Source organism: Lutra lutra, chromosome 10 (genome assembly GCF_902655055.1).
Source record: "Lutra lutra chromosome 10, mLutLut1.2, whole genome shotgun sequence".
Taxonomy (NCBI): domain Eukaryota; kingdom Metazoa; phylum Chordata; class Mammalia; order Carnivora; family Mustelidae; genus Lutra; species Lutra lutra.
The window spans coordinates 86,052,892-86,079,983 of NC_062287.1; the positions used below are offsets into that span (position 1 = coordinate 86,052,892).

Here is a 27,092-nt window from a genome sequence, read left to right on the forward strand (position 1 = left end):
ACTGTCACGATAGTTCTAGATAGAATGTAAAGAATTGGTAGAATGTAAAGAAAAATAGTAGACTAATAGGAATGCATTTCCCCAGGTATATAATACTATGAAAACCTTTTTGAAATAAAATGACAAGGGGCGCCTGGGTGGTTCAGTTGTTAAACATCTGCCTTGGGCTCAGGTTGTGATTCTAGGGTCCTGGGATCGAGCCCTACGTTGGGTTCCCAGTTCAGTGGGGACCTACTTCTCCCTCTGCCTGCAGCTCTCCCTGCTTGTGTGTTTTCTTGCTCTGTCAAAAAAAAAAAATCTTTAAAATAAAATGACAAAACCTGAGACCTTAGGGAATTTAAATTCAAGATCTCAAAACTACTTGGTTTTTTAAAAACTTTTTTTTAAAATAACAACTGAAGTAAGATTTCATAAACAAAGTTCAATCCACGAGCCCCCAAAGTTGCAAAAACACTTTTTTGTATCATTTTTGTGTGTAGACATTTGAAGGGCTGGACTGTGTCCATTTAAATAATAAAGTTACGCTTGGGTGACAAACTTTGATGATGGATGAAATGTTAGCCACTCCCAAGGAATAAAAGGCTTTGTAACTATTGGTCTTAAATCAACAACCATTATTGGGCTTAAGTACTTCAGTCACCTGAAACTTCTTCAGTATTTTAAGCTGTTTTTGAATGACACTAGAAATAATCTAGTTTAACATTATTCAGATGATTCTCAGTAGAATCCAGCAAATTACTTTATTAAACTCTTTCTTTTCTTTTCTTTTTTTCTTTTTTTTAAGTTTTTATTTATCTGAGAGACAGAGAGTATGAGCAGGGGGAGGGGCAGAGGGACAAGCAGACTCCCCACTGAGCAGGGAGCTGGGCACAGGCCTCCATCCAGTTCCCAGGATCATGACCTGAGCTGAATGAAGTCAAATGCTTAATGGACTGAGCCACCGAGACGCCCCCATTAAACGCTTTCCATGACAGTTTTCAGTTATGTTCATTAGCCTCTCTAAGCTATTAGACAGTGAATGTTGTTTGCTATTTTCCTGTGTTTTTGTTTTGTTTTAATACCGAGGTTCTTTTCTGTAGAACTTAATCAGTATTATTTGAAAAGGTTTCATAGCATCTTCCTCATTAGATATATACTCATATTTTAGTGGAAAACATTTGTCAAAATGAGCAAAATGCTTACATCAGTTTTGTGTTTCTAGTAGATATTTTTATTTAAATGGTATACTATTTAACTTTTAATAAAAATAGAAAATAGAATATTTTAATGCAAACATGATGTAATTATAAGAATAAAATGTGCCGTATTTCTGATTTTCAGGGCTTAACTTTCTATATCAAAAAGGGTATGAAGTAGCGCCTGAGTGGCTCAGTTGGTGAAGCAGCCAACTCTTGGTTTCAGCTCAGGTCATGATCTCAGGGTCCCGGGATTGAACCCTGTGTTGGGCTCTGTGCTCAGTGTGGAGTCTACTTCAGCATTCTCTCTGCCCCTCTGCCCCTACCTCCCCATCTTTCTCTCTCTTTCTCTGTGTCTCAGATAAATAAATCTTAAAAAAAGGTATGAGAGGTTATGGATTTAGTGATTTATATGTTGCTGAGATGAAACTAAAAGTCATTTAATACTATTAGATTAGAGGTTATCATTAATTTTAATCTCTTATCTTCTTACAGTGACTTTCTACCCATAAGCCTCCTCTTTTATGCTAGGCTTCCTATAGTCTCTACCTTTCATCCTCCATGTTCAGTGTATCTCTTAGAAGGTAGTTTCTGTAACATTTTCCATACATCCTGGTTTCCTTTGGCTTTTTACCAACCACTAACTTTGATGCAGATGCTAGATGGGTGCTAGCTTTGAAAGAGTTGGTGGTCTAGTTGGGAGAGTCCCAATAGTCCCTTAGTTGCTGAAGGACTGAAGTTACAGTCAAATGCTAGAAGTATACCTTTGGTTTTGTGGACTACAAGTTATGACACATGTGGTGTTCTGGAGCTGGACACCATCTAGTGGCAACTTCAGATTCATTTGCTGCTGTATGTTGAACAGGGACATCTACAGATCTTATCTTGGACACCTGACATTAGTTCTGAAAAGGATCCTACAGATTATCTATTTACTACTCCTTCCTGTTTTATAGAAGGGATAACAGAGGCCCAGAAAAATGAAATAACTTGTCAAAAGTCACAATGGTAATTTAAGACAAAGCCCTGATCAAAGCTTTTTCTAAATTCCATAATAGATTTTTTGTTTTGTAAACTGGGAACAGGTGTTAATCTGACCCAGATTAACAGTATTTTCAGAATGTATATTACTTTACTTCCAAAAGAATATGATAATTAAAAAATTTATTAGCATATGGCATGAATAGTTAAGTAATTATTAGTTTGGTATTTTAAAAGTTATTTTGCAAAATATATGAATGGAAGTGAATAGGATGATGATGTAAGCATTCTTATTTTGGTTTCAGTCTTAGACTTTATATACTCATTTCCAAATATGTGTGCTGTATAGGTTTTGATAAATGTCTATTTTCAAGATAAGGGAACTCTCTCTATTCCTAATTTCCTGATTATTATTTTTTTTTCCCTAAATTGGCTTTTGACTTTCAGATGCCTTTATGCATCTATTAAAATGATCATGTAAGTGTTTTTTGGTTGTTTTTTACTTTAGTTTATTTATTAATGTGGTTGGATTTCATAGATTTTTGCCAGCTTCCTAGATTATGATTGTCTAATTAGAATGTATAGAGGCCATCAATAAGGTATGCCTTTATCTGTGATCTGTTCCCTGTTCTAGTCATCAGCTGCCCTGATATACTTGGTCACCTAATCGGGGTGCTGTTGCTATTTTATTTTTAAACTTACTCTTTTTTTTCTTACAGTGGCAGTACAGTGGGTAATGGCAATATTATTAATACTTATTGAGCTCTCTTATATGTCAGAAACTGTGCCTACACTTTCATTAATTCATTTAATGTTCCCAACAACCTTATACTGCTAGAGGTACATACAACTATTGCCTCTGTTTTACAGATGAGGAAACCAAGCTTTGGGGAAGTTAAATAACTTGCCCCAAGAATCCAGCACGGGCAATATGAATCCAGAATCTATGCTGTTAGCAGTGGACCACCTCTCCACTACCTTATGGATAATGATACTTTCAAGGCAATATGGGGGAGAGTTAAAAGGGCCCAACTAAAAACCCTGCTGTGGTCTATGCTCAGATCCTGGCATGAGCCCTCTTCCAGACTCCACTTTCACCCTACCACTGGGTCTCTGCTGTCACTGGAAGAGGGTGTTCATGGTCTTTATGTTAGTTTCTCAAATCCATCAACCTCCACCCATATTCTGTCTGCAGACTGAGTTCTAGGGATGGAGCCAGGAGCTTAGTTTATCACTTTGTCCTGTGATAACATTTTGTACAAATGTTCATCTCTCAATATATGTTGTACAAGATAGTCTTTTTTTTTTTTTGGTTTTGCTTTTATTAATAACATTGCTTTTAACAACAGAAATAATCTGATTACAGATACAACAGCATCATTTATAAAGGGGAAGCTTGGCCAATTAATTTGGGAAATTCAGTTCAACACAAACATAGTTCTATATTTTATACATGTACTAATAACTTTAAAATAATATAAATCTAAAATCAACAGAACCAAAAGAGAAATAAGTAAGCCCACAATCATAATTAGAAATTTTAGCACATTTCTTTCAGTAATTGATGGAGCAAAAATAGAAAAATGATCAGTATATAGAGGATTTGGGCCTGTGATTAACTAAGTTGATTTAATGACACAGACGTAGAGTACTACATCCAGTACTACATGCAAAACCAGAGAATGCACACTTTTTAAGTGTGCATGGAACGTTTACAAAAACAAAGACTTTCAATGAAATACGTTGTAACTTACTCCTTTACTCTTGTTGGTATGTCTTATATCTAACCTTCATTTAATCTAATGCAATAACAGGTTTCTTTTTCCCAAAGGAGGTGAAAAAGAATTTATGATAGGCTCATAATTACTCTATACTTAAAAGCCACATTTGAGTCACCAGGAAAAAATATGCAGATTATTTTAATTCTTCATTATGGGGTTTGTGTTCTAGCTCTTTAATCATCTTTATCATCTATTTCTTAAAGCTTCTCCAAGGCAATTTCCTCTTTAAATTTTGGATTCTACAAGTAGGCCCTGACCTTGCTGAGAATTTCGTATGTGTCACATTTTCTCATCCATGCATTTCATTTCCATTCATACACAAACGAGTGGTATATGTGTTTAGAGAAGGCTGCCCTGCAAATTGGTACTGTCCTGGAATCCCTTCCGTCATAATTGTGGGTGTGCTGTCTTGTTAGTATTCTGTGTATTGGATTGAACTTCTGTTTACCAGGGAAATATCAAAAACATTCCAGGGAATTAAATAATATTTTTATGGGTGAATGGACAGTGTTAACTTCGTAAATGGTGATTGTTCTTGCAAAATGTTTGCTGGAGTTTATATAAAATCTCATCAAGAACAGCTAAAAGGCTGAATTCATACTCCAGTTATTTTACTTGATAATTTCAAGTCATACCCCAAGTAAGAAAAATAAAATGGACTGTTTCAGCTCCTGAGTGTTAGGAGGAAGTGGGAATCTTTAAAGTTCTTTTTGTTAGGCTATTTGGTTACGTAGAGACCTTCTCAAGTAAGCTGGCTCAAGTTAAGAGTTCCTGTACTTACGTCTAGACTGTCACAAAAATCCAAGAATGGAGCTATAAGAGGACAGCATCTTGTGAAGTCTGGAGTGGGAGGTGCTTTTGGTTTCAAAGGAACACTTAATGGAATTAATAGACATCAGTAGAACTTTACTTTCATGGGGATCCTAAGTGTCACTTAGCCGCTCTTCAGGTGCTTTTATCTGTTCTGGTTCTAACTTGCTACTCAGAGTTTCTGCTCACTCTGGACTTTGGTTAGGTTAGCATGGCCACCGAACTCCAGCTCCATTTTATAACCCTATAGCTTATCCCTCAGTAGTGATTGCTATTTGTTAATTCACATTCCTGACATTATAAATCTAATTTGCTTATTAGCTTATTTCTAGTCAAGTTCACAGCATGTATTTATGAATTAATTGCTTTTGAGTCAGGCTTTTACCTTTCATTCACTGGGGACGGAGGAGGGTGAGTCCCTTCATGTATTAGAGGGTACAGATGGAATAGTTTTTTCTCTCTCTCTCTCATTCTTCCTTTCTTTTTTGTCAGAGTGAGAGAGAGACCACAAGCAGGAGGAGCAGTAGGCAGAGGGAGAGGGAGAAGTAGGCTCCCTGCTGAGCAAGGACACCCCCCCCCCCTGCCCCGCAATGTGGGACTCGATCCCAGAACCCTGGAATCATGACCTGAGCTGAAGGCAGACCCATAAAATGACTGAGCCACCCAGGTGTCCCTGGAACAGTTTTTCTTTAGAAGACAGGACAAGTCGTTATGACCAAAAATAAATTCACAAGATCACTTGCCATTTGTTTTGTTTTTAGTGCTCTCTCAGATTCATAGGTACATTAATTGCCTGATTCTCCGTGTTCTTTAGTACTTTGTTTTCTTCTTCATAATAGCACTTCCTAGCTTAATTGCATATTATGTGCTTAAATATTTATTCTACTGAATTATATGCTTTAGCAGATTGTCACCATGTTTTATTCATCTGCATATCTTTAGCATCTGACATAATAAATGCTCTGTGTATGTTTGTTGAATGGTTGAACACCTTTCCTACCGTCAGAGAGACTCTGATGGTAGCATTTAGGTACTGGACCCTCGGTACTTCTCACTTTCTGTTTTTGTAAAACAAGGAACTCAGCCACTTAGGAGATACGGAGTGAGGGAAGACACCACACTTTAATGAAATGAAACTGATTCGTAAGGTGGAGATTTTAGTTATCATTTCATGTAAAATTGGGGATGCAAATATGTATAAACATCTCTCTTGTCAGGAGACTTAACAGTCTAGTAGGGAATTATAAAAAAGAATTATAATTTAGTGTTCAGTGCATTAAGATGGTTATGTTTTAGGTTTGATGGAAACACAGAGGAAAGGGATTACCTCTGTTTGAGATGGTTAGTCATAGCTTTATAGAGAAGTTCTTGATCTGGGTCTTGAAGAAGGAATGGTAAAGCTTGTCGCAGGATTTGGTGAAGTTGAGTGGGGAGGCGCACAGGGATGCTAAGGAGTTAGCAGTTTAGGAAGGAGAAACCAGCCCATGAAAAGCTTAGCGTGGTGCTAGATGGGGCTGCTCCTTTACAGGACCATGTAAAGAGTGGGGAAGAGATAAAGCCAGAAGGCCTGTATGCGGGGATTGGAGGTTTGGATTTAATCCTGTAGGTGGTAAAGTGATTTTACAGTAGGGAGTAACAGAATTGCATTTTACCAGAATGGCCGTTAGCAGTGTGAATAATGAATTGGGGTAACTGGATGACATTAGGGAGGCAGATAAACTACTTTAGGAGGCTTGTGAAATTGTATAATGCAGAATTGAAGAAGACCTGAAAGAGGGTTGGAGAGAGGGGACAGTTATGAAAAAGACTAATGAGGTAAAATTGTTAGGGTTTGGGATGTTGGGAGAGAGAGATGAGGGAGAGGATATGTGTCTGGTATGAATTTCAGGTTTCTGGTTTGGGAGGTTGGTGTCGGTGTCTGTTGCTGGGAAATGCATGAGGATTAGCAGATTTCAGGGAAAATTCAGTTTAGGATATGTTCCCTTTGAGGTGCCTCAGGTCCAGTCAGGTGGAGAGTTTCAGTAAGCAGTTGGCTCACAGCTCCAGGGCTAGACATAAATATTTAAGTACGGATTTAGGGATAAAACTATGGGTACTTGGGGCTTATAGAAGGAAAGAGGACAGATACAACTTCTTACCTTACTTGATGAAGCCCTCTGCCTGCTAGTTCAGTTTTACCTCTTGTCATTTTTCACTGAGTGAACCTCTGTGCTTCCAGGATCCGAGTATATGGGTATTTTCTCCAGATTTTGCATATTTATTCATATTACGACCTTAGCATAAATCATAGTCCGGTCCCCCACTCCCCTTCCAGGGCTAAAGAACTCTTGTTGTTTTAGACTCAACTTGAGCATCACCTCTTCTGGAGCTTTATGTGACTACAATTATTTTAGGTGCCCCTTCTCTGTCTTTCCATAAGCACATATTTATTATGGTACTTAAACCCTGTATTACAATTGTTTACTTGTATGCTCCCCACTAGAATTTCTTGAGGGCATAGACTACATCATTTAATTCTTGACTGAAGTCTAGCTTAGTGTCTGATAGAGAATAGGTGTTCAGTTAATATCTATTACCTGTAAAGAATAAACTCTTAGGTTTTATAAACTCTTTTCCAGATCCGATATATTTCTCAGACTCAAGGTTTACCGGGAGAACAGTTGTTAAATGTGGGCACGAAATCCACAAGATTTTTTTGCAGAGAAACAGATATTTCTCATTCTGGTTGGAGATTAAAGGTAATTCATTTAAAAAAATTTTAGAAAAACATTTTTTTCTAAGATGCCTCATGTGGATAATATCCCCCATGCCTATTTTTCTTTTATTGTATTTCTTCTTCTGAATTTTCATTTTTGACCCCTCCCCACTTTTTAATGGCGGGGGGGCTTCCCTGAATAATGTAGCTCATTCTCTAACCTGGCAACAAAATTATTAACTCATCTTAAATGGTTTTTAAAATTTTATGTGTGTAATTACTTTTGTGTTGTGTATTTCATCTTCTCTATCCAGTTTCCCATTATTAAGCTTTATAAGGACCAAATTTCACCATTTACTCCATAACCCAAGTACTTAATTTATTCCTAGCTCTTTGGGAGATTAGTAAAACCTCAGTGATTAACTTTCTAACCAGTTACTTTATATATATATATATATATATATATATATATATATAAATGTATACTTGTTTATTTATTTATTTATTTTTACCTGAACTAAGCTCTTCTCATTTTTTTGGGTACTTTTAAAAAGTATGTTTTTGATAGTTACTCTTTTGAAATTCCTTGCCTAAGACTATTCAGTGTATTAGACTAAATGTGCTAGAACTAAAAAATAAAGAATTTTCAAATGATGGGTAATATATTATTTTTCCTCTTTGACTTGTCCAATAAGACACTAGAAGAGCATGAGGCAGAGACAGGAATGAAGTCTAAAGAAGCCAGAAAGTACATATTCAACAGCCTGGATGATATAGTGCATGTGAGTACCACAGCCATGTTTGTTAGTCTTCTCTGCCTACGGTGATGTACTTGAACGCCAAGGATGCCACCACACGTTAATCATCTTCTAAAGGACTGCAGAGTGCTTGCTGGATTTAAGGTTTTCAAACAAAATTGATTCTAATGTTTCAGCCTCTCGGGAACTAAATTGCATTTATCTTTATCAAATATTTAATTTATACCATCCTGTGCTTTAGTAAAAAGTATTTTTTCAAGAGGGAAAATCCTAGCTGTACCAATTTCTCTTCCTTATATTTTGTTAGAAGTGGAAATTTGTGGGGCGCCTGGGTGGCTCAGTGGGTTAAAGCCTCTGCCTTCGGCTCAGGTCATGATCTCAGGGTCCTGGGATCGAGCCCCGCATCGGGCTCTCTGCTCAGTGGAGAGCCTGCTTCCTCCTCTCTCTCTCTCTCTCTGCCAGCTTCTGCCTCATGTGATCTCTGTCCTTCAAATAAATAAATAAAATCTTTAAAAAAAAAAAAAAAAGAAGTGGAAATTTGTTAAAAAAATTTTTCCCTTGCTTTGAATGCTGTTTGGTACCTTGAAACATTTTGCAGATTTGTTAAAACTCAAGTACTCATTCTTGTTTTGAAATAATTGTAGTTCTCTGTTCTTTCCTGTGTTGTGATATTTTTTTTAAACTGTGAGTCTTTAACATATACTACCCTCTGTGGCTTGTCTATTTATTTATTTATTTATTTATTTATTTATTGACTGATGACTTGAAATTTTGGTCTTATAGGTGAACACAGTGATGGATTTGGAAGGAAGTGATCTTTTGGCTGAGAAAGCTGATAGAAGAGAATTTGTTAGTCTGTTGAAGAAAATGTTGCTGATTGATGCAGATTTAAGAATTACTCCAGCTGAGACTTTGAACCATCCTTTTGTTAATATGAAACATCTTCTAGATTTCCCTCATAGCAACCAGTATGTTACTTTAAAATCTTTTAAAATGATCTGGAGAAATAATACTAAGTCTGTAGAAAATTAGTGTGTTAGAGGATGATTCAATATATTTATTAAATGAAAGTAAATGGAGTCAAGAGAGGTTAAGCTAACTTGGCTAAATTCACATGGACTGGTAAGTGGCAGCTAGTACTAGAACATAAATCTGAGTTGCATTCCAGTGTTCTTTTTCCAAAGTACCATACTGAAATGATTGAACGTCTTTGTTTTTATGTGACATTCTTACCTTAATATCCAGGTATGTATGTATAGTAAAAGGAAGTGTTAACAGTTTTCACCCCCCTTATGCGTCCTGCAAACTCCTTCTTTATTTTCCCTTCACACCGTTTGCTTTCCCTGCCCACACCTTCTCCTCTGTGTTGTGGAAGGAAGGGAGGGTTTTTAATGAAGATATATTCTCAAGTTGAGAAGATCTTATCAAAGTTACCTTAGACAAATCTTTTTTTAAAATTTTTTAATTTTTTATTAACATATAATGTATTATTAGCCCCAGAGGTACAGGTCTGTGAATTGCCAGGTTTACATACTTCACAGCACTCATCATAGCACATACCATCCCCAATGACCACAACCCAAACCTTAGACAAATTTTATGAATTCTTTGAACCCCATGCCTTTTAATATTTTATAAAGTATTTTTAATATATTTATATAACAATATTATTTAATGACTGATATTAATATTTTTAGATGACTGAATAAAGAAGGTATAGGGACAAATTAGTATTCATCATTATGGATAACGCTTAAAATTGGTATTTTTATAAAGCCCAACTACTTTCCCCGTCCCTGTCCCCAACAGTTAAAAATACCTAATGATTTCCATATATAAGACTTTGAAAATAATAACATGATAACCATATACTTTGTACCAGTAGTTTAGGAATGTAGAGCTCTAGAAATTTAGGAAAAATTATTTTGGGCAGGGGTCATAAAACTAGATTGTGCTAGTCAAAAATGCTTACTATTGCTTTGATGTCTTAGAAAATTCTGCAGATATAAAGTATACTTCCACTTGCTTTAAAATTCAATCTTGTGTAGGTTTTTCTGGTAGAAATTTCTGGTAGAAATTTTTTTCTTTTGGAAATTTTAAATTTTAAACTACTCTAAACATTTAAAATAATACTACAATTACCTTTCTTTCCTTTTTTTTTTTTTGCAGTGTAAAGTCCTGTTTTCATATTATGGATATTTGTAAGTCCCACCCAAATTCATGTGACACAAATAATCACAATAAAACTTCACTTTTAAGACCAGTTGCTTCAGGCAGTACTGCTAATCTGACAGCAAATTTTACTAAAATTGGCACATTAAGAAATCAGGTAAGAACTTAGAGTATTTAATAATTTATCCTCCTTTTTTAATGATTGCTTATTTTGCTTTTGAGGTATATGGAAGTCTTATGTCAGCTGTTAGAAGTCACATGCTGGTGAAGGTCTCACTGTAGTTATTCTGTGAAATCTCGAATATTTCAGGGAAACAATCAGAGCATGACTACTAAAGCTCATTTATTTTATCACCTTTCACCTGTCAGTATCCCCTACTTACCTTTCTATGCAGCAACTCTACAAATTGAGTAAAACCAGTTTCTGGTTCCATTTTTATCAATAGAAGTATGATTTTAAGAACTGTATTCGAATTGTATTTGTAAAGCATGCATGTAGCAGTTAGAAGACTGCTCAGGATAATGCTGCCTGTGTTCATCCTTTCAGGCATTAACCACGTCTGCTCATTCAGTGGTGCACCATGGAATTCCTCTACAGGCCGGAACTGCTCATTTTGGTTGTGGTGATGCCTTTCAGCAGACCCTGATTATCTGTCCCCCAGCTATTCAAGGTACTTTTTGATTTAAATTAGACTTTAAGCTTAACTTTTAAACAAACTTAGGCATCTAGTAATTAAATATGTTGCATATATTTATATAATAGTGTGCTACATTTGAATTTAATTTAAGCTGATCAGTAGCCTTTAAACCAGTGACACTGCTCTCTTGACTGGGGCTCCACTGTAATCATCACTAACAAAATGGGTCATATGATAATTATATTTCCTGTAGTGTCTAGCACAACGAAATACCTTAGTAGAAATTAACGAGTTTGGAAAGCTGTGGGGTTGTCTTTAGTGGTTATCACAGCTCCAGATGTTTAGGTAAGTACCTTTTATTTGTCTGTTCTTACGAGACACTAAAGTGACTGAGAACTTAGTTCTTTAAATTTTGATAAAAAAAAAAAAATTTTTTTAATTTTAAATTTTTTAAATTCAGTTAATTAACGTGTAATGTATTATTTGTTTCAGGGGTACAGGTCTGTGAATCATCAGTCTTAGATAATTCTTAGCACTCACCAAAGCACATACCCTCTCCAGTGTCTATCACCCAGCCACCCTATCCTTCTCCCCACTCCCTGCAACCCTCAGTTTGTTTCCTGAGATTAAGAGTCTTTTATGGTTTGTTTCCCTCTCTTGTTTTGTCTTGTTTCATTTTTTTTCTGCTCTTCCCCTGTGACCCTCTGCCTTGTTTCTTAAATTCTGCATATCCGTGAGATCCTGTGATAACTGTCTTTCTCTGAGGACTTACTTCACTTAGCATTCTACCCTCTAGTTCCATCCATGTTGTTGCAAATGGCATGATTTCATTTTTTTTGATGGCTGGTCAAAGGAATTTTATCCCCAAATTTTAGAGTCTTGTTTTTTGCCCATACCTTAGGATTAAAAAGAGATTGATTTTTGACTCAATTAGATTATGTCCCTTACTTAGATAAAAAGGAAATTAAAACTTCAAGTGAGACGAGTGGCAGAATACCTTTGAAGAGCCATAAATTCTCAAATCACGGAACTTGTTAGTGGTTCTTAAAAGACAGTAGCAGCCGGTCTTATGGCTGGAATAACCAGATAAAACATGACTTATAGGTCCTTTCCTAGCATTTTGTCTTTGCTAGGCTTTAACCTCTAGTTCTGTCTTAAAGCAAGAGGTTAACTCCAGATGAGGCCCTAAGTGACTCTTGGAAGTGCAGTGGGAGTACTGCATAGTGTTAGGGAAAGCGGTCGGTGCTCAATCAGGATGCCTGAGATAATGTCCTGTTCTCTGCCGTTTGCGGTGTCATTCTAGATGAATCTGTTAACCTGTTTTCTGCCCTAGTCAAAGGAGATGGGCTGAATAGATAGTATCTTGGTGAGTTTTAACTCTAGTATTTCTGTATTGTGTGGGTTATTTGAAATTTTTATTTGATTTAAGGATTTGAGCAATGTTTCTAAAGTTCTAATATGTCCTATAGTGCCTTAAGCACTGAGGTATGTTTGTTGACTTGATTGGCTGGAAATAAGAGATGTGAAAACATGGCCACTCTGCAGCCGTTTTTGTTCTGCTTTATTTTCATCTTTTATATATATTGGATTTTTGTATAAGGTTTCGAGAGAAAGATTTGTAGCACTAAAGATAAAAACAGCTTAGATGGTTGATTTTTAAGATGAAATTGTGGGCGAGGGTGGTCTGTAAGTATCTGTGATAGTAACCCATGGCTGGGGGTAATAAAAACACCCACATCATCATGATGTCAGCACTCTTAAAGATGCTGTTGTGTTTATTTCTTTGTTTTTCCTCAGTTGTTAATTATAAAAATTTCAAACCTATAGAAAAGTTCAAAAAGAATAACATAATGCCTTCTGCCCTAGATTCAACAAGTGTTAACATTTTGCCATATCTGCTCTGTCTTCCTGTCTAGACATACATATATTGTTTGATAGTGGTAGACATTTTACTTCTAAATACTTGAGCATGCAAGACTGATGCATGCTTCTTTGTTTTTTAATCAGTTATCATGTAAGTGGGGTCTTGACAGATGCATTTTCACTTAGATGAGTTTTTACTCTGTACTAATAAATAGATTCTTAAGTTCTTTTTTATTGAAGTAGGCTCCGTGCTCAGTGTGGAGCCCAGTGGAGCTTGAACTTCTCTTGAGATCAAGAGCTGAGCTGAGACCAAGATTTGGATACTTAACCAGCTGAGCCACCCAGGCACCCCAGATTCTTTTCTAATAATTTTCCCCTGTTTACCAAAGTCAACTTGAGGGTCACTCACTTGCAGCTCATCAAGATTTAGAATAGCAGCTCTTTTTTTCAGACCCTACCTTCTGTTTGTAGCAAAAATTTATTAAAAGGCTTGTGAGACACATTTCTAAACATAGTCAAGCATCATTCTTCAAACATTCAGTGAGGCATCAGAGGAATCTTTTCTCTTTGAATGTGCCTTATAGTTGATAAAAGATTAGTAACCTTTCTATACATTATACATATGCCAACAGCTATATGATTGGTTCATAATGAGGGTAGCAAGGAAAAGGAGATACCAGCAGACTCATTAACTTTTTAAATGCCAAGAACAATATTTGGGAACTAGAATTAGCAGTTAAGACAAAGCAAAATGCTTGTTAGCTTGTGTAACAGGTACATTGTAGCAGGACATGTAGGTTTTGTAAATATGTTGGCTCATCATTTCTTGTCTTAGTATAGTGTCTAGCTTTCCCTCTAATCTGCTTTAGGATCCCTGTAGAAAATCCCAATATTGGTCTTCTTACTGCTTTCACTCATAATGTGCTCCCAGTCCATTTTGAAGAAACATTTTATTTTTTTTTAATTTTTTTTTAATTTTTTTTAAAGATTTTATTTATTTATTTGTCAGAGAGAGAGGGAGAGAGAGCAAGCACAGGCAGACAGAATGGCAGGCAGAGGCAGAGGGAGAAGCAGGCTCCCCGACGAGCAAGGAGCCCGATGCGGGACTCGATCCCAGGACGCTGGGACCATGACCTGAGCCGAAGGCAGCTGCTTAACCAACTGAGCCACCCAGGCGTCCCAAAACATTTTATTTTTTTATTTTTAAGGATTTTATTTATTTGACAGAGAGGTAGAGAGCACAAGTAGGCAGAGCAGCAAACAGAGGGAGAGGGAGAAGCAGGCTCTCTGCTGAGCGGAGAGCCTGTTGCAGGGCTGGATCCCAGGACCCTGGGATCATGATCCTAGGATCATGACCTGAGCTGAAGGCAGATGCTTAATGACTGAGCCACCCAGGTGCCCCTGAAGAAACATTTTAAATAGTTATTGGGCAGCTGTTGGGGAGCAGTTATGGCACCATTATAGTTTGTATTTTAAGTAAATTTTATGTCTGTCCCACTTTCCATTTTTTACTTTGGGGGTACAGTGTATAGGTTCATCATGCCTTTCATATATTCCCCCTGCTATACATATAACATGTAGATATAGCTATATTGGTACCTTTTTTAGGTTAAGAAAGACTCAGGCAAGCTCTTATTTAACAAATTTGAGTGTATATTAAACAAGTATTTAACATTATTTTGGCAGTCTGAAGAGCTAGTTATTCATCCCCTCTGGTTGAAAGCTGCTGTTTTAGAATCAAATACATTTCAACAGAATTCTCCTGTTGTACTAGAACAATCTTTAAGCTTTTGTGCCTGCTGTGCAGGTATTAAAGCAGATCTAATCAAACAAAGATGAAGTTTCAGCTAACCTAATAGCTATATAGAAAATTGGGATCTTAACCACATTGAAGTTAATAAAAATAAGTTAGACCTCACGAGGAGAGAATATAATAGGAGAATTCTTCTCATTCTAAGGCATCAATTATGAGAATAATTTAAGGGCAGCTTGATTTTTGTTGGGATTTGAGAATTCGCTCTGTCCTTTCATCCTTGTCCAAGTGAATTCTGCTTTTTTCTCTGATGAGATTATCTATTGCTGCTCTATATCTACACTGCCTGGGTATGCTTATATTCCATTTCTTGGAGAATTTGCTGATCAAGACATGCTTTTTGGAAGAGTGAGAAGGTCAGTTTAAAAAAAAAATAATCTGTAGATCTTTGTTAAGCTTAATTCCAGCTTTTTAGGTGCAGCTCAGTGGGTAGAACACCCTGGTGGTAGGAGAAGAGCCTCTATGAAGAAAAATAAACACAACCAAATTCACGTTCTCTTTAGTATTAACACTTATAATGTATTTGTGCAATAAAATTATAGGGTTATTTTTCAATAGTAAAATAAAACAGTTGTAGGATTTTCCTCTTACGACTGATCAGAAACACGTAAGATCACATTTATGCAAGAACTATTGATACTGAAATAAGCCTCCAGCCTGTGTTGAAGGTTTCGCTGCTCAGGAGACTGGAACTGTGAAGTAGTGAATTTATTCTCATAACTGAGCTTTCTGAGCTTGGAGAGTGTCCCTGAAATCTTGAGTCAACGTTCTCATTTGAGGTGATACTATTTCACTGTCTCAAAGTTTAATATAAGACAGTATTTGCAAGGTACTTTTGCAATATATGACATAGAAGTATTAATAGGATTAACATGACTGGCAGTCCTGCTTTCTAATTTTCCTAGTGGGTGAGCAAAGTGGAACATGTTTGTCTTGGAGTTCCAGTAGCTTTCTCCTAGGAATACTAGTAGAGTAAGCCACATTGGTCAAAACTCAGCTGTATTATCATATTAGGCATGAAAGATTATTTTTGCTTTTTCTTTGGAGGTTGAAAGGAGTGTGTCTACCCCTGAATTTTCTTGACTCAGGTAAACCATCATGGCCATTGAAATGTGAAGTTATGATACGTTTCCCCCCCTTTGATGCCAAAAGTGTAAGATCCTGTTAGAGTTCTTAAAGAAGAGAATACGAAGCATAGCTGAGTTTGTATGAGAAGATGTACATTACCTGCTAGAAGATCAGGATGTTGGGCTAGACTCACCTTTCCATGTCCTTTATCATAGTGGCAAAACTATTTAAAAAGGAAATAAAGCTAGAATAACAAACTTTAAAAGGAATGGGAGGTTTCAAGAAAAATAAATGATTGGACTTGATGGTGTGCATTTTAAAGCAGTAGAAGAAGCTTTATATCAATTTTTGGAATGATGTACCATTAGGTAGGTAGAAGGAACCTCACTTTCCTAATAGATTGCTTTGTTAATGCTATGAACATTTTATGTCAGAGGTGGTTTTAAAATCCTAATCAGAATTTTAGAAATTTTTTGAATTTAAAAGAGTTTTGTAAGTGAACTCAGAGAAATAGTTTTTGATTTAAGAATTGTGTTTTCTTTTTCCTTTGTCATAGGTATTCCAGCAACACACGGTAAACCTACTAGTTATTCACTAAGAGTAGATAACACAGTTCCCCTTGTAACTCAGGCCCCAGCTGTACAGCCACTACAGATCCGACCCGGAGTTCTCTCTCAGGTTGGTAATAATTTATTATTTTTGCACATGTACTGTCGTCCTTATTCTCAAGTAAGGCACTGATCTACTTGTAATATACCAGCCTGTGCTGCTGAGAAACAGTGAAAGTGATCTGGATGGGAATTCCATCTTCTGTAGTTATTGGCTTTGACTTTTACATAATTATTAATGATCGTTACTGTAATGTATTTTTTATTTTAAGATGGAGTAATGATGAATTACTTGTAACTCACAGGCTTTTCTTTGCTTCTGGTTTAGCAGACCTGGTCTGGCCGAACGCAGCAGATGCTCGTACCTGCCTGGCAGCAGGTCACACCCATGGCTCCTGCGACTACTGCGTTAACCTCTGAGGGGGTGGCTGGTTCCCAAAGGCTCGGAGACTGGGGGTAAGCTAAAAACAAAAATACTTGTTTGTGAATTTTGCAAAATACATCTTGCTCTAGAAGGGATTCAATTTTTCTAAACTTTCTCCCTAGGAAAATGATTTCACACAGTAATCATTATAGCTCAGTGATGCCACAACCTCTTCTAACCAATCAGATAACTCTATCGGCCCCGCAGCCGATTAGTGTGGGTATCGCGCATGTTGTGTGGCCTCAGCCTGCCACTGCGAAGAAAAACAAGCTGTGCCACAACAGGTCAGTGTCCGTAGTTTAACTTTCCTCTGCATTTTGAAAAGTAGTCTTTAAATTTTGCATGTACACTAAGGGTCACTCTGTTTTATTCAAAATGACCTCTTTGATAGCTCTGTTACAAACACTAAGCCAGCTCCCTTCTCAATTTCTCAGAGGTATTTTGGTAAAACTAATGGAATGGGAGCCAGGAAGAGAGGAAATAAATGCTTTCAGTTGGTAAGATTGTCTTTATTGCCCTTTTGATTTATTACCTACATATTATTTTAGACAATTTTAGACACTCAGATACCACATTTACCAAGAAATGACAATTTTAATGTATGTAACTGCAATCTACAGTGAAAGTTCTAGAGATAATATATTTATAAAACGATCTATATGTTAGTATGTTATATACATGATCTTGAACACATGAAGCTTCACATTGTTCATTTTAACAAGATGTCTTAGAAAAATGTCGTGTATATTTTGATTATAGGAATGACACATTATTCCTTTGATTGCAGGAGTAATTTGTTGCAGAATACGAATGTCCCACATACAACATTTATTTCTCCAAAGATAATAAATGGGAAGGATGTCGAGGAAGTACGTTGTATAGAAACACAGGACAATCGTAACTCAGAAGCAGAGGCGAGAGACTGTTGTGAAACATCTGTCCGGCAGGACTCTGATTCATCAGTTTCCGACAAACAGCGGCAAACCATCATCATTGCTGACTCCCCAAGCCCAGCAGTGAGTGTGATCACTATTAGCAGTGACACTGATGAGGAGGAGCCATCCCAGAGACACTCACTCAGAGAGTAAGTGCCCCGAGCAGTTCCTAGTGTTGATGCCACATCCTTACGTAGTGATGGCGCCCTCTGGTGTGCTGAAAAACACCTTTCTGGGACTTAACCTCTGGTCTGTCAATGTCCTTTGGAGTAAACATCCTGAATAGTAATTAACATGATTATTATAGTATTTCTCCTCTACTAGTAAACTGTAGGTTTTTGTCCAGTAGGGCACACTGAACTGCTTCATATCCTTAATTAAATAATGGAAATGTGGGCGGCTTCTCATTTTTGACCTATGGTTTTCCCATCCCTCTTTTGCTAGATGTAAAGATAGTCTGGATTGTGAAGCTTGCCAGAGCACTTTGAATATCGATCGGATGTGTTCATTAAGTAGTCCTGACAGTACTCTGAGCACCAGCTCCTCAGGGCAGTCCAGCCCATCCCCTTGCAAGAGACCGAACAGGTAAGGGAATCTGTGGTGGCATACCATGAATACTGGGTCTGCTGAAAATCCTGTAATTTCTTTTGTTGTTTATGTAAATAAGTGCCTGTCAGTTTACCACAGTGGCTTCTCTCGTGAATATAATTTTTTAACCAGATCACTTTTTAGAAACTTGAGTTTTTTGTTTGGTTGTGGTTTTTTTGTTTGTTTTTTAGATTTTATTTGTTTATTTGATATATATTATATAGAGAGAGAGCACAGCAGGGAGAGTGGCAGATAGAGGAAGTGGGAGAAGCAAGCTCCCCACTGAGCAGAGAGCCTGATGCAGAACTTGATCCCAGGACCCTGGGATCCTGACCTGAGCCCAAGGCAGATGTGTAACTGACTGAGCCACCTAGGCACCCCTAGAAACTTGGGTTTTAAGTAATGCTTTTCTTTTATTGTTGTAGAACACATCTAAATGAAAAATTGAGCTTCTAATAAATGAGTTTTAAAGAATCATTTGTTTTTGAAAGGGTAGAAAAAGCCATGTCCTCAAGTTCTCCATGGACTACAATTATTACTTCAATTTGGAATAAGAATATACAGCAAAATAAATATTTTGGGAAAATAAAGGAATTTTTGCATAATAAAGTAATAACCCACTGTCAGTAAGGTATCCAATATGATTTTTTTCTCTCATTGGTGATTGATTTGAATGGTTTTACTTTCCTTTCCTACTCTTTTTTTGGCCAGGGACATGCATTGCCACTAAAGTAGTGAGCTCTTCCTCATCAGCGTGCTATCCCAGCACATGAAGAGATAAACCATAAAGATCTCAGTAAAATACATTTGATTTCAACTTTTAGAAATTCTTTTTTTAGTGGAAACAAAATTTGAAAAATTCTTAGGTCTTAATTTTATACATTTGTTTTCTCTTTTTTTCTTAGTTGGGAAATACGGTATTGAATATTTGGAAGATATAAAGACGTTTTAACACATCTTTTTGTGAACTGCTTATAATACGCTTTGGCAGTTGACATACATATACATTTCTGTAAATATATCTATATAAAAATATATTATGTAAACAGACAAATAAGTATAACTAAAAGTATATATATAGGGGTGCCTGGGTGGTTCAGTGGGTTAAGCCTCTGCCTTCAACTCAGGTCATGGTCTCAGGGTCCTGGGATCGAACCCCGCATCGGGCTCTCTGCTCAGCAGGGAGCCTATTTGCTCCTCTCTCTCTGCCTGCCTCTCTGCCTACTTGTGATCTCTGTCTGTCAAATAAATAAATAAAAATCTTTAAAAAATATTTTTAAAAAGTACATATATAAAAAGAGATGCTTCAAATTGTTAAGTACGAAATGAATGATTAAAATAGACCATCACTAAGTCAGTCAGAGAAAAACAATTATATGATCTCACTGATATGAGGAATTTGAAAAACAAGACAGGATCATAGGGGAAGAGAGAAAAAATGAAACAAGATTTTTTTTTAAAAGATTTTATTTATTTATTTGAGAGAGAGAGAGAAAAAGCATGACCGAGGAGAAGGTCAGAGGGAGAAGCAGACTCCCTGCGGAGTTGGGAGCCCAATGCGGGACTCGATCCTAGGACTCCAGGATCATGACCTGAGCCGAAGGCAGTCGTCCAACCAACCCAAAAATGAAAACAAGATTAAACCAGAGAGGGAGACAAACCATAAGAGACTGTTAATCTCAGAAAACAAACTGAGGATTCCTGGAGTGGAAGGGAGTGGGAGGGATGGGGTGGCTGGGTGATGGACATTGGGGAGGGTATGTGCTGTGGTAAATGCTGAGAATTATGTAAGACTGATGAATCATGGACCTGTACCCCTGAAATAAATAATACATTATATGTTAATTAAAAAAAAAAAAAGAGAGAGAGACCATCACTGCTCTCTCTAAGAGGGGAGAGATTTTCATGGCCTAAGGGGGACAGGAAAAGAAGGGAAATATGGGACTCTGGCTAGGCCTTTAGAGAGATGGGGAAGACCTTTCAGATCACGGTTTAGTTAAAAGAATCCCAATTACCACTAAAGATAATGAATCCTAACATTGGAATTTAATTTCATGTCACATGAAATTGACAATAGGTCACATGATTATGTTTTTATATTTCGTTTAATTATCCAGAATAGTGGATCTTTTGTAGTGTCTTTTTTTTTTTTTTTTTTTAAGATTTTACTTATTTATTTGACAGAGAGAGAGACAGAGAGGCAACACAAGCAGGGGGAGTGATAGGGGGAGAAGCAGGCTTCCCTCTGAGAAGGGATCCCAACATGGGGCTTGATTACAGTATCCTGGGATCTTGACCTGAGCCAAAGGCAGACACCAGATGACCGAGCCACCCAGGCACCCCTCTTTTGTAGTGTCTTGATGAGATTTTCTGTAGTTTATAATGTGGAATTTTTTTTTTAAGATTTTATTTATTTATTTGACAGAGATCACAAGTAGGTAGAGAGGCAGGCAGAGAGAGAGAGGGGGAAGCAGGCTCCCCACCGAGCAGAGAGCCCGATGCAGACCTTGATCCCAGGACCCTGAGATCATGACCTGAGCCGAAGGCAGAGGCTTAACCCACTGAGCCACCCAGGCACCCTATAAAGTGGAATTTTATAAACCACTACTAAGAATGAAGTGGGAAGGGAAAGGAGAGAAAATAAAGTCCCAAAACGATGTACCTAAACAGGATAGGATTAGGGTTAACTGTCTGAAAGTCTAGAAAGTCTATGAAGAAAAGGTTATTGGACAAGGAATAACTGAATAAAATTCAGAATGAAATTCTCATTAATTTACTGGAGCCTGGATAGTACTTAACTTTAGATGTGATGTTGAAAAACATATTACTCATAAAAATACTTTCTTGTAGCATGTCAGATGAAGAACAGGAAAGTGGTTGTGATACTGTGGATGGCTCTCCAACGTCAGACTCTTCAGGACATGACAGTCCCTTTGCAGAGAGCAGCTTTGTGGCAGACACTCATCAGAACACGGAGCTCGTGACCTCGGCCAACACGGAGACCACACCAGCTGTTTGTACTGTTGTGGTGCCACCAATGGGACTAGAGAATGGATTAAATGCCGATGACCATATGGCAAACACGGGTAAACTGAGTTTGCCCTATTTCCCTTATTAGCCCTTCCAAAAGTCTTAATTTGGGAACCTTAGAGAGTAACATTGCCAGAAGTCATCTCTCATTTTCCAACTTGATCCTGCCAAATCTGTCACAGAAAGGAAATCTTTCCTAATAGCATTTGGTGCTGTGAATCATGAGATGGTTTTTCTCTTTATGTAATTTTAAAGTTTGTCAAATCAGTACTGTGTAAAATATCTAAAGACCTTTCTGATCTTTACATGAGAAGGGAAAAGCATCAACTGTCTACTGTTTTGTTCATTGCCAGATTCTATATGCCAGCCATTAATAAAAGGCCGATCCGCTCCTGGGAGATTAAACCAGCCTTCCACGGTGGGTAATCGTCAGCAGAAACTGACATCAGCATTCCAGCAGCAGCATTTGAATTTCAGTCAGGTATGTTCCGTGAAGTCACAAGAGTCTTTGGGATTCAAAATTAGTGCTGTTTCATTTGGAAGCAGTGTTTCATTTTGGAGGAAAAAAGATTCTGACACTGTACGCAGTCTTGAGAAATGTATCCCTTTTCATCATCTCACGTACTAAGGAGAATTCAGTCTCATGCAGATTATCCATAGAACCTGAATTCTTCAGAAAGATTAGGCTTTTAGATTCTCTCAAATAATTTTTTAGTATGTCTGTTGTCTTAGTGTCTTCCACTCAGAATGCACACTAGTGGATTGATGGCTACATTTGTTGTGTCAGTCATGGTAATAGTCACACCTTACTGAGTCCTTTCCATCTGGTCAGTATTGTACCCGGCAGTTGTGATTCACTTTGGGAAAGAAAAGAGAATAGATGTTGGAGTCAGACCTGTGTTCAGATCCTGGCTTTGCCAAGTACTATGCGCTTTACCTTGGCCAGGTCTCTTCAACAAATCTGGACCACAGTTAGTGGGAATAATTGCTATGTTGTAGGGTTGTTTTGAAATGAAATAACATCACCTAGGTATGTTGTTAAGCTTTCCATAAAATAAGTGCTCCACAAATGGTAGTGATTGGTAGTGATGGGGGATGGTGATACCAGTAATATTGGTAGTGGCAATGTTATATTATCATAGTACATAGTAATAAATATTAACATGTTTAATATTAATGTGTACAAAACTGATATTTTACTCTTCTCTGTGTTAAGTAGAAGTGGAGATCTGAGAGAACAGCTATGGTTGATCAGTCACAGAGTGTATCATAATTTCCCTTTTTTCCTTCTTTTTAACTTATAAAATATGTATTCAGTCTTTTTTTTTGTCTGTGTTTTTGGATAGGTTCAGCACTTTGGATCTGGGCATCAAGAGTGGAATGGAAACTTCGGACATCGAAGACAGCAAGCTTATATACCTAATAGTGTGACCAGTAATCCATTCACTCTTTCTCATGGAAGTCCCAATCACACAGCTGTGCATGCCCATCTGGCTGGAAATGCACACCTTGGAGGACAGCCTACTCTACTTCCATACCCATCATCAGCTGCCCTCAGTAGTGCTGCACCAGTGGCCCACCTCTTAGCCTCTCCATGTACCTCAAGACCTATGTTACAGCATCCAACTTACAATATCTCTCATCCCAGTGGCATAGTTCACCAAGTCCCAGTGGGCATAAATCCCCGTCTGTTACCATCCCCAACCATTCATCAGACTCCGTACAAACCAATCTTCCCACCACATTCTTACATTGCAGCATCACCTGCATATACTGGATTTCCATTGAGTCCAACAAAACTCAGCCAGTATCCATATATGTGAAAACTCAAAAAGAGTATATTGAGGAAGCTCAATGATATAAACATTTGATTAAAAATAAAAACATGGTATTTAATAAATATTAGCCATGGCACAAGAAAATTATTTTTGAATCATGTAGACTTGGGTGCAATTTAAACAACTTTGAGCTTTAAAAAAAAACTCACTTTTAATGTGTTTTGCACATTTGGTATAACTTGTCTTTGGTCATGTATCTTCTTATGTAGTAACTCTAGACAGGTGACTTATGGGAGCAGAAGTCCAGTTTTGCTCCTGCTATTTTTTATAAAATTGCCTTCTAACTAGTGCAAGACACATCCACATTTGGGAAGCCATTCTGTGTACAGACTTAGAGCAACAGATGCACATATGTCAGAATTACAGCATACAAGTGAATTGTATTATCTGTGTCTTAGTGTATAAATGTTGGGTCACTTACCTAAGAAATTGAGCTATTGTTCTTTACATTTGCATGTGTCTTTGCATGGGCAAAATGTTGCCTAGACTTTGCTCTTAAATGTTGTTCTAATAATCTCAGCTGCATTGTAAACCGTTCCCACACATAGTGCCTTAAATATTTGAGGTTGTTAATGTTATTACCTATATATAAATGTTGAGGACTGCAGCACTTAAAATTCAGATCTACTCTTTAGTTTTCTTTTGATAGAGTAATGTTCATTTTTGGTTTTGTGTGGTATGATTTCAGGTTGTTAGCTGTTTTTTCCTTACTAAGAGGGCAGCATGTTTGCTATAGCTGAATTCTGCTGTCTGATTTTTCAGAATGATCTAGCTTCAAGAAAAGCAAGCAGTTAGTAGTGCTTAAGAAAAATTGATTCAGTATCTAATGGATAGTTGATATCTGTCACAACACAGCATTTTATATACTGTTAAGTGAAACTGCAATACAATCTAAGTTTATTTTGGGCGTGTTTGCTATATAATTGGATTTAATAAAATGTTTAGAGGTGCAGTAGGCATGACTTTGAGTAGATAATGAAAGAAAATGCAAAATGCTCATTGATTCATGATGTGGTTTCATCTTAGCTTGGGCAAACCATGCAGTATTTAATAAATAGTAGCAGAATATTTACTATTGAAGCTTGAAAAGATGTGAGTTCTTTGTGTGCAATTTTTCATTTATGCATGTGAAAGGATTTTTTTTTTTTTTAAGTATTTTTTACATTGTAGTACTTGTTTTGCTTGTTGGTGGTGTTTGCTTATTTAATACATTCCGTCAGGGACAGAAATTACATGCTTTTTCTTTCCTAGGAAGTGTGTCTTGGGTTTTTCCCTTCTTCTTTTCTTTTTTTTCTTTTTTGGTGGTGGTGGTTATGTTTAAATGAAGTTGCTTTTACAGCACCAAAGACTTAATCATCCATTTCCTATATAAAAGGTAGCTACTTTTTTGCATAGACCTCAAGTATATTGTAGTGTAGAGGTGGAATTTAAGGAAAGGTATTAAACAGGCTGTGTTTTAGCTTATGGGCAAGTAATAAATTGTATCATTTATCTTGAATGTATCATAGATAAGCTGCTATATAACGATTGCCACTTCAGATAGCTGTGAAATTAGGTGATTAACTAGTTGTTATTTAGCCTTCTAATTTCTGTATAAGTCTAATTACATGAAATAGAAGTTGGGGTTTTGATTTTTTAGTTTGCTTTTCTGTTTGGAGTGTCATTGTAACTACTGTATTGTAAATGATGGAAAATAATTGCATATGTTATTTTGGGGTGTGTTATTTGCATCAGTATTTTATCTCTATTAATGTTTGTGCTCATCACTGCATATAAAAAACTTGGATGTATCAATGTAACTTAATTTTTTATTTTCATACTGGCATTGTAGACACTTGAGAAAGCTGTATCTTGCAGGCTTGACTTAACTTTTTTTCCTTTAAAATCTGGAATATAATCTTACAGCATTTACTGGAATAAACAGTACAAAGCATTTGAGTGTAAAACTCCTCAAATGTTTTGGATTTACAGCATTTCTTTGATAAATGAATTGCATACCACTAGTACAGTCTAATACAGCGTTGACAATAAGCTAATAGTGGATAAACTTTTCTTTACTCCATTAACACAAGCAGTGTTTTATTTAATAATCATCAATGAAATAAATGTGCCTGACATTGATTTTAAAAATTACAGTATTAGATCATAAAATTAAAACCAGCAGTACATTTTTAGTCACACTGAAAATGAAGGACTTAATTTTCCCCACAAGTTTCAGTGTTTTTAGTAATCAATTCTATGCATTTTATATAAATAAAAAAATATATATATACATATATATTACACAGAAAAAGGAGTAGCCTAAGATTAATTTAAAAGATTATTTACAGATGGCAAATTTATGGAGTCACTATTTAAGTAAACTTGCTGCCCTCCACAGCTTATTAATTTTATTTATATGGTCCGGGTCTGGCAGATCACTGGTATCTGCTCGCTTCTTGGAACAGAATCAATGCTGGCCGCGGATGTTTCAGAAACACCAAGTGCAAAGGATCGATTTCTGTTTGTACAACAGGTACAAAACTGGCGCAGTTTTACTTTCATCCAGGGCCGTATTTACTACCCTGAAATGTCGTATTTTCTGTATTTCACTTCCAAGACTCAGATGGTCTCATTAAATGGACAGTAAATGTTTTCGTAATAGTGAAGTTTGAGAGAGTCGTACCCTGGTTGAGTACACTGCTCTTAACCGATTCTAATCATGGGCTTTTTAATGTTTTAAAAGTTAAAAATGTCAAAATCCTGCTAACTTCTAAATTCAACATACCGACAAGAGAATTTGGTTTTGTGTGGTTAACTCTTTAAAACCATTTTACTGGTTTTCTTTGGTTTTACCGCTTTCTTAAATAAAACACTGCATGACTTCCAAGTTGCATATTTGCATAATATTTTAATTTGCAATTTTTTTTTAAACCAAATACCCTGATATTTACTTTTCTTTTCCTTCAGGGTGTTTAAATATGTTACTGTAGTAGCAAAGCCTTTTTCACTTTTTCAAATCTCTACTACTAATTTTAATCTTGGTTTGTGTTATGTAAAAGTTAAATCATACACTGCAAGGTGTAGGAAGATTTGTTTTAATGAACCCAATGATACAGATTTGATTACTAAGTTTGAACTGTTAACTGTTTAACAATTTTAGACTTGTGGCTTTCTTTCTTTGGTTTGTTTTTGCTTTTACTTCCATGCTACACTAGTTTGCCATGTAGCAATTGCACTGTGCAATATTACAATAAGGACTGGGAAAATTTTTATGGATGTAATGTCTATTACGGTTTGCGCTAGTATTTCTCTCTAGTTCTCAGTGATTTAAATGTGACCAAGCCTTCTGTACTTTGTCACAAAAAGCGGGTTTTCCAGGTGACTATTTTGGTGAGTGTCAAAATAAGAATTTATGGTGTATTACTGTCGATTCACTTTGAATTAAAATATATATATTGCAGCAAACAGCTTGTTGCCTTTTTTTCCACCCAGGACTGCTTACAGGGGAGGGAAGAAAAGAGGCAGTGACACTTAGTACCTAACTTACATCAGTCATCTCATTTAATTCTCAGAACCACTTGTGAGATAGGTATTATTTTCACCATTATGTAAATAAATGAAGAAATAGTTTTCAAAATATTTAGGTAAGTTTTCCAGAGTCCCAAGGCTGAGTGGTGAATCTCATCTCTGAACAAGGCTGCCTAATCATAACTAATCTACTTCCCACCGGTTCTTTTTGTTTTTGTTTTAAAGATTATTTATTTGAGGGACAGTATGTGCAGGAGCAGGGGGAGGGGCAGAGGGAGAGAGAATGTCCAGCAGACTCCCTACTGAGCGTGGAGCCTGATGTGGAGCTTGATCTCATGACCGGGAGATTGTGACCTGAATCTTAACTGACAGCCCCCTGGGTGCCCCTCCACTAGTTCTTTTTAA

The 27,092-nt window shown here is 36.7% G+C and overlaps 1 protein-coding gene across 6 annotated transcripts in view; it reads left to right on the top strand.

Moving 5' to 3' along the window:
- The window catches only part of HIPK3 (homeodomain interacting protein kinase 3), a 96,770-nt gene extending 70,146 nt beyond the window's left edge, over positions 1-26,624 (top strand). For 3 of the 6 annotated variants that reach the window (XM_047690830.1, XM_047690832.1, XM_047690833.1), the window contains exons 4-17: positions 7,366-7,485; positions 8,138-8,224; positions 8,984-9,168; positions 10,370-10,529; positions 10,920-11,043; positions 16,311-16,432; positions 16,691-16,818; positions 16,909-17,070; positions 17,221-17,283; positions 17,574-17,870; positions 18,166-18,306; positions 21,160-21,395; positions 21,693-21,820; positions 22,686-26,624. In XM_047690830.1, the coding sequence (XP_047546786.1) occupies positions 7,366-7,485; positions 8,138-8,224; positions 8,984-9,168; positions 10,370-10,529; positions 10,920-11,043; positions 16,311-16,432; positions 16,691-16,818; positions 16,909-17,070; positions 17,221-17,283; positions 17,574-17,870; positions 18,166-18,306; positions 21,160-21,395; positions 21,693-21,820; positions 22,686-23,162 (2,430 nt within the window). In that variant the 3' untranslated portion in view covers positions 23,163-26,624. The remainder of the gene's footprint in view (positions 1-7,365; positions 7,486-8,137; positions 8,225-8,983; positions 9,169-10,369; positions 10,530-10,919; positions 11,044-16,310; positions 16,433-16,690; positions 16,819-16,908; positions 17,071-17,220; positions 17,284-17,573; positions 17,871-18,165; positions 18,307-21,159; positions 21,396-21,692; positions 21,821-22,685) is intronic. The other 3 variants (XM_047690831.1, XM_047690834.1, XM_047690835.1) reach the window with 3 other exon arrangements.
- The last annotated feature ends 468 nt before the right edge of the window (positions 26,625-27,092 follow it).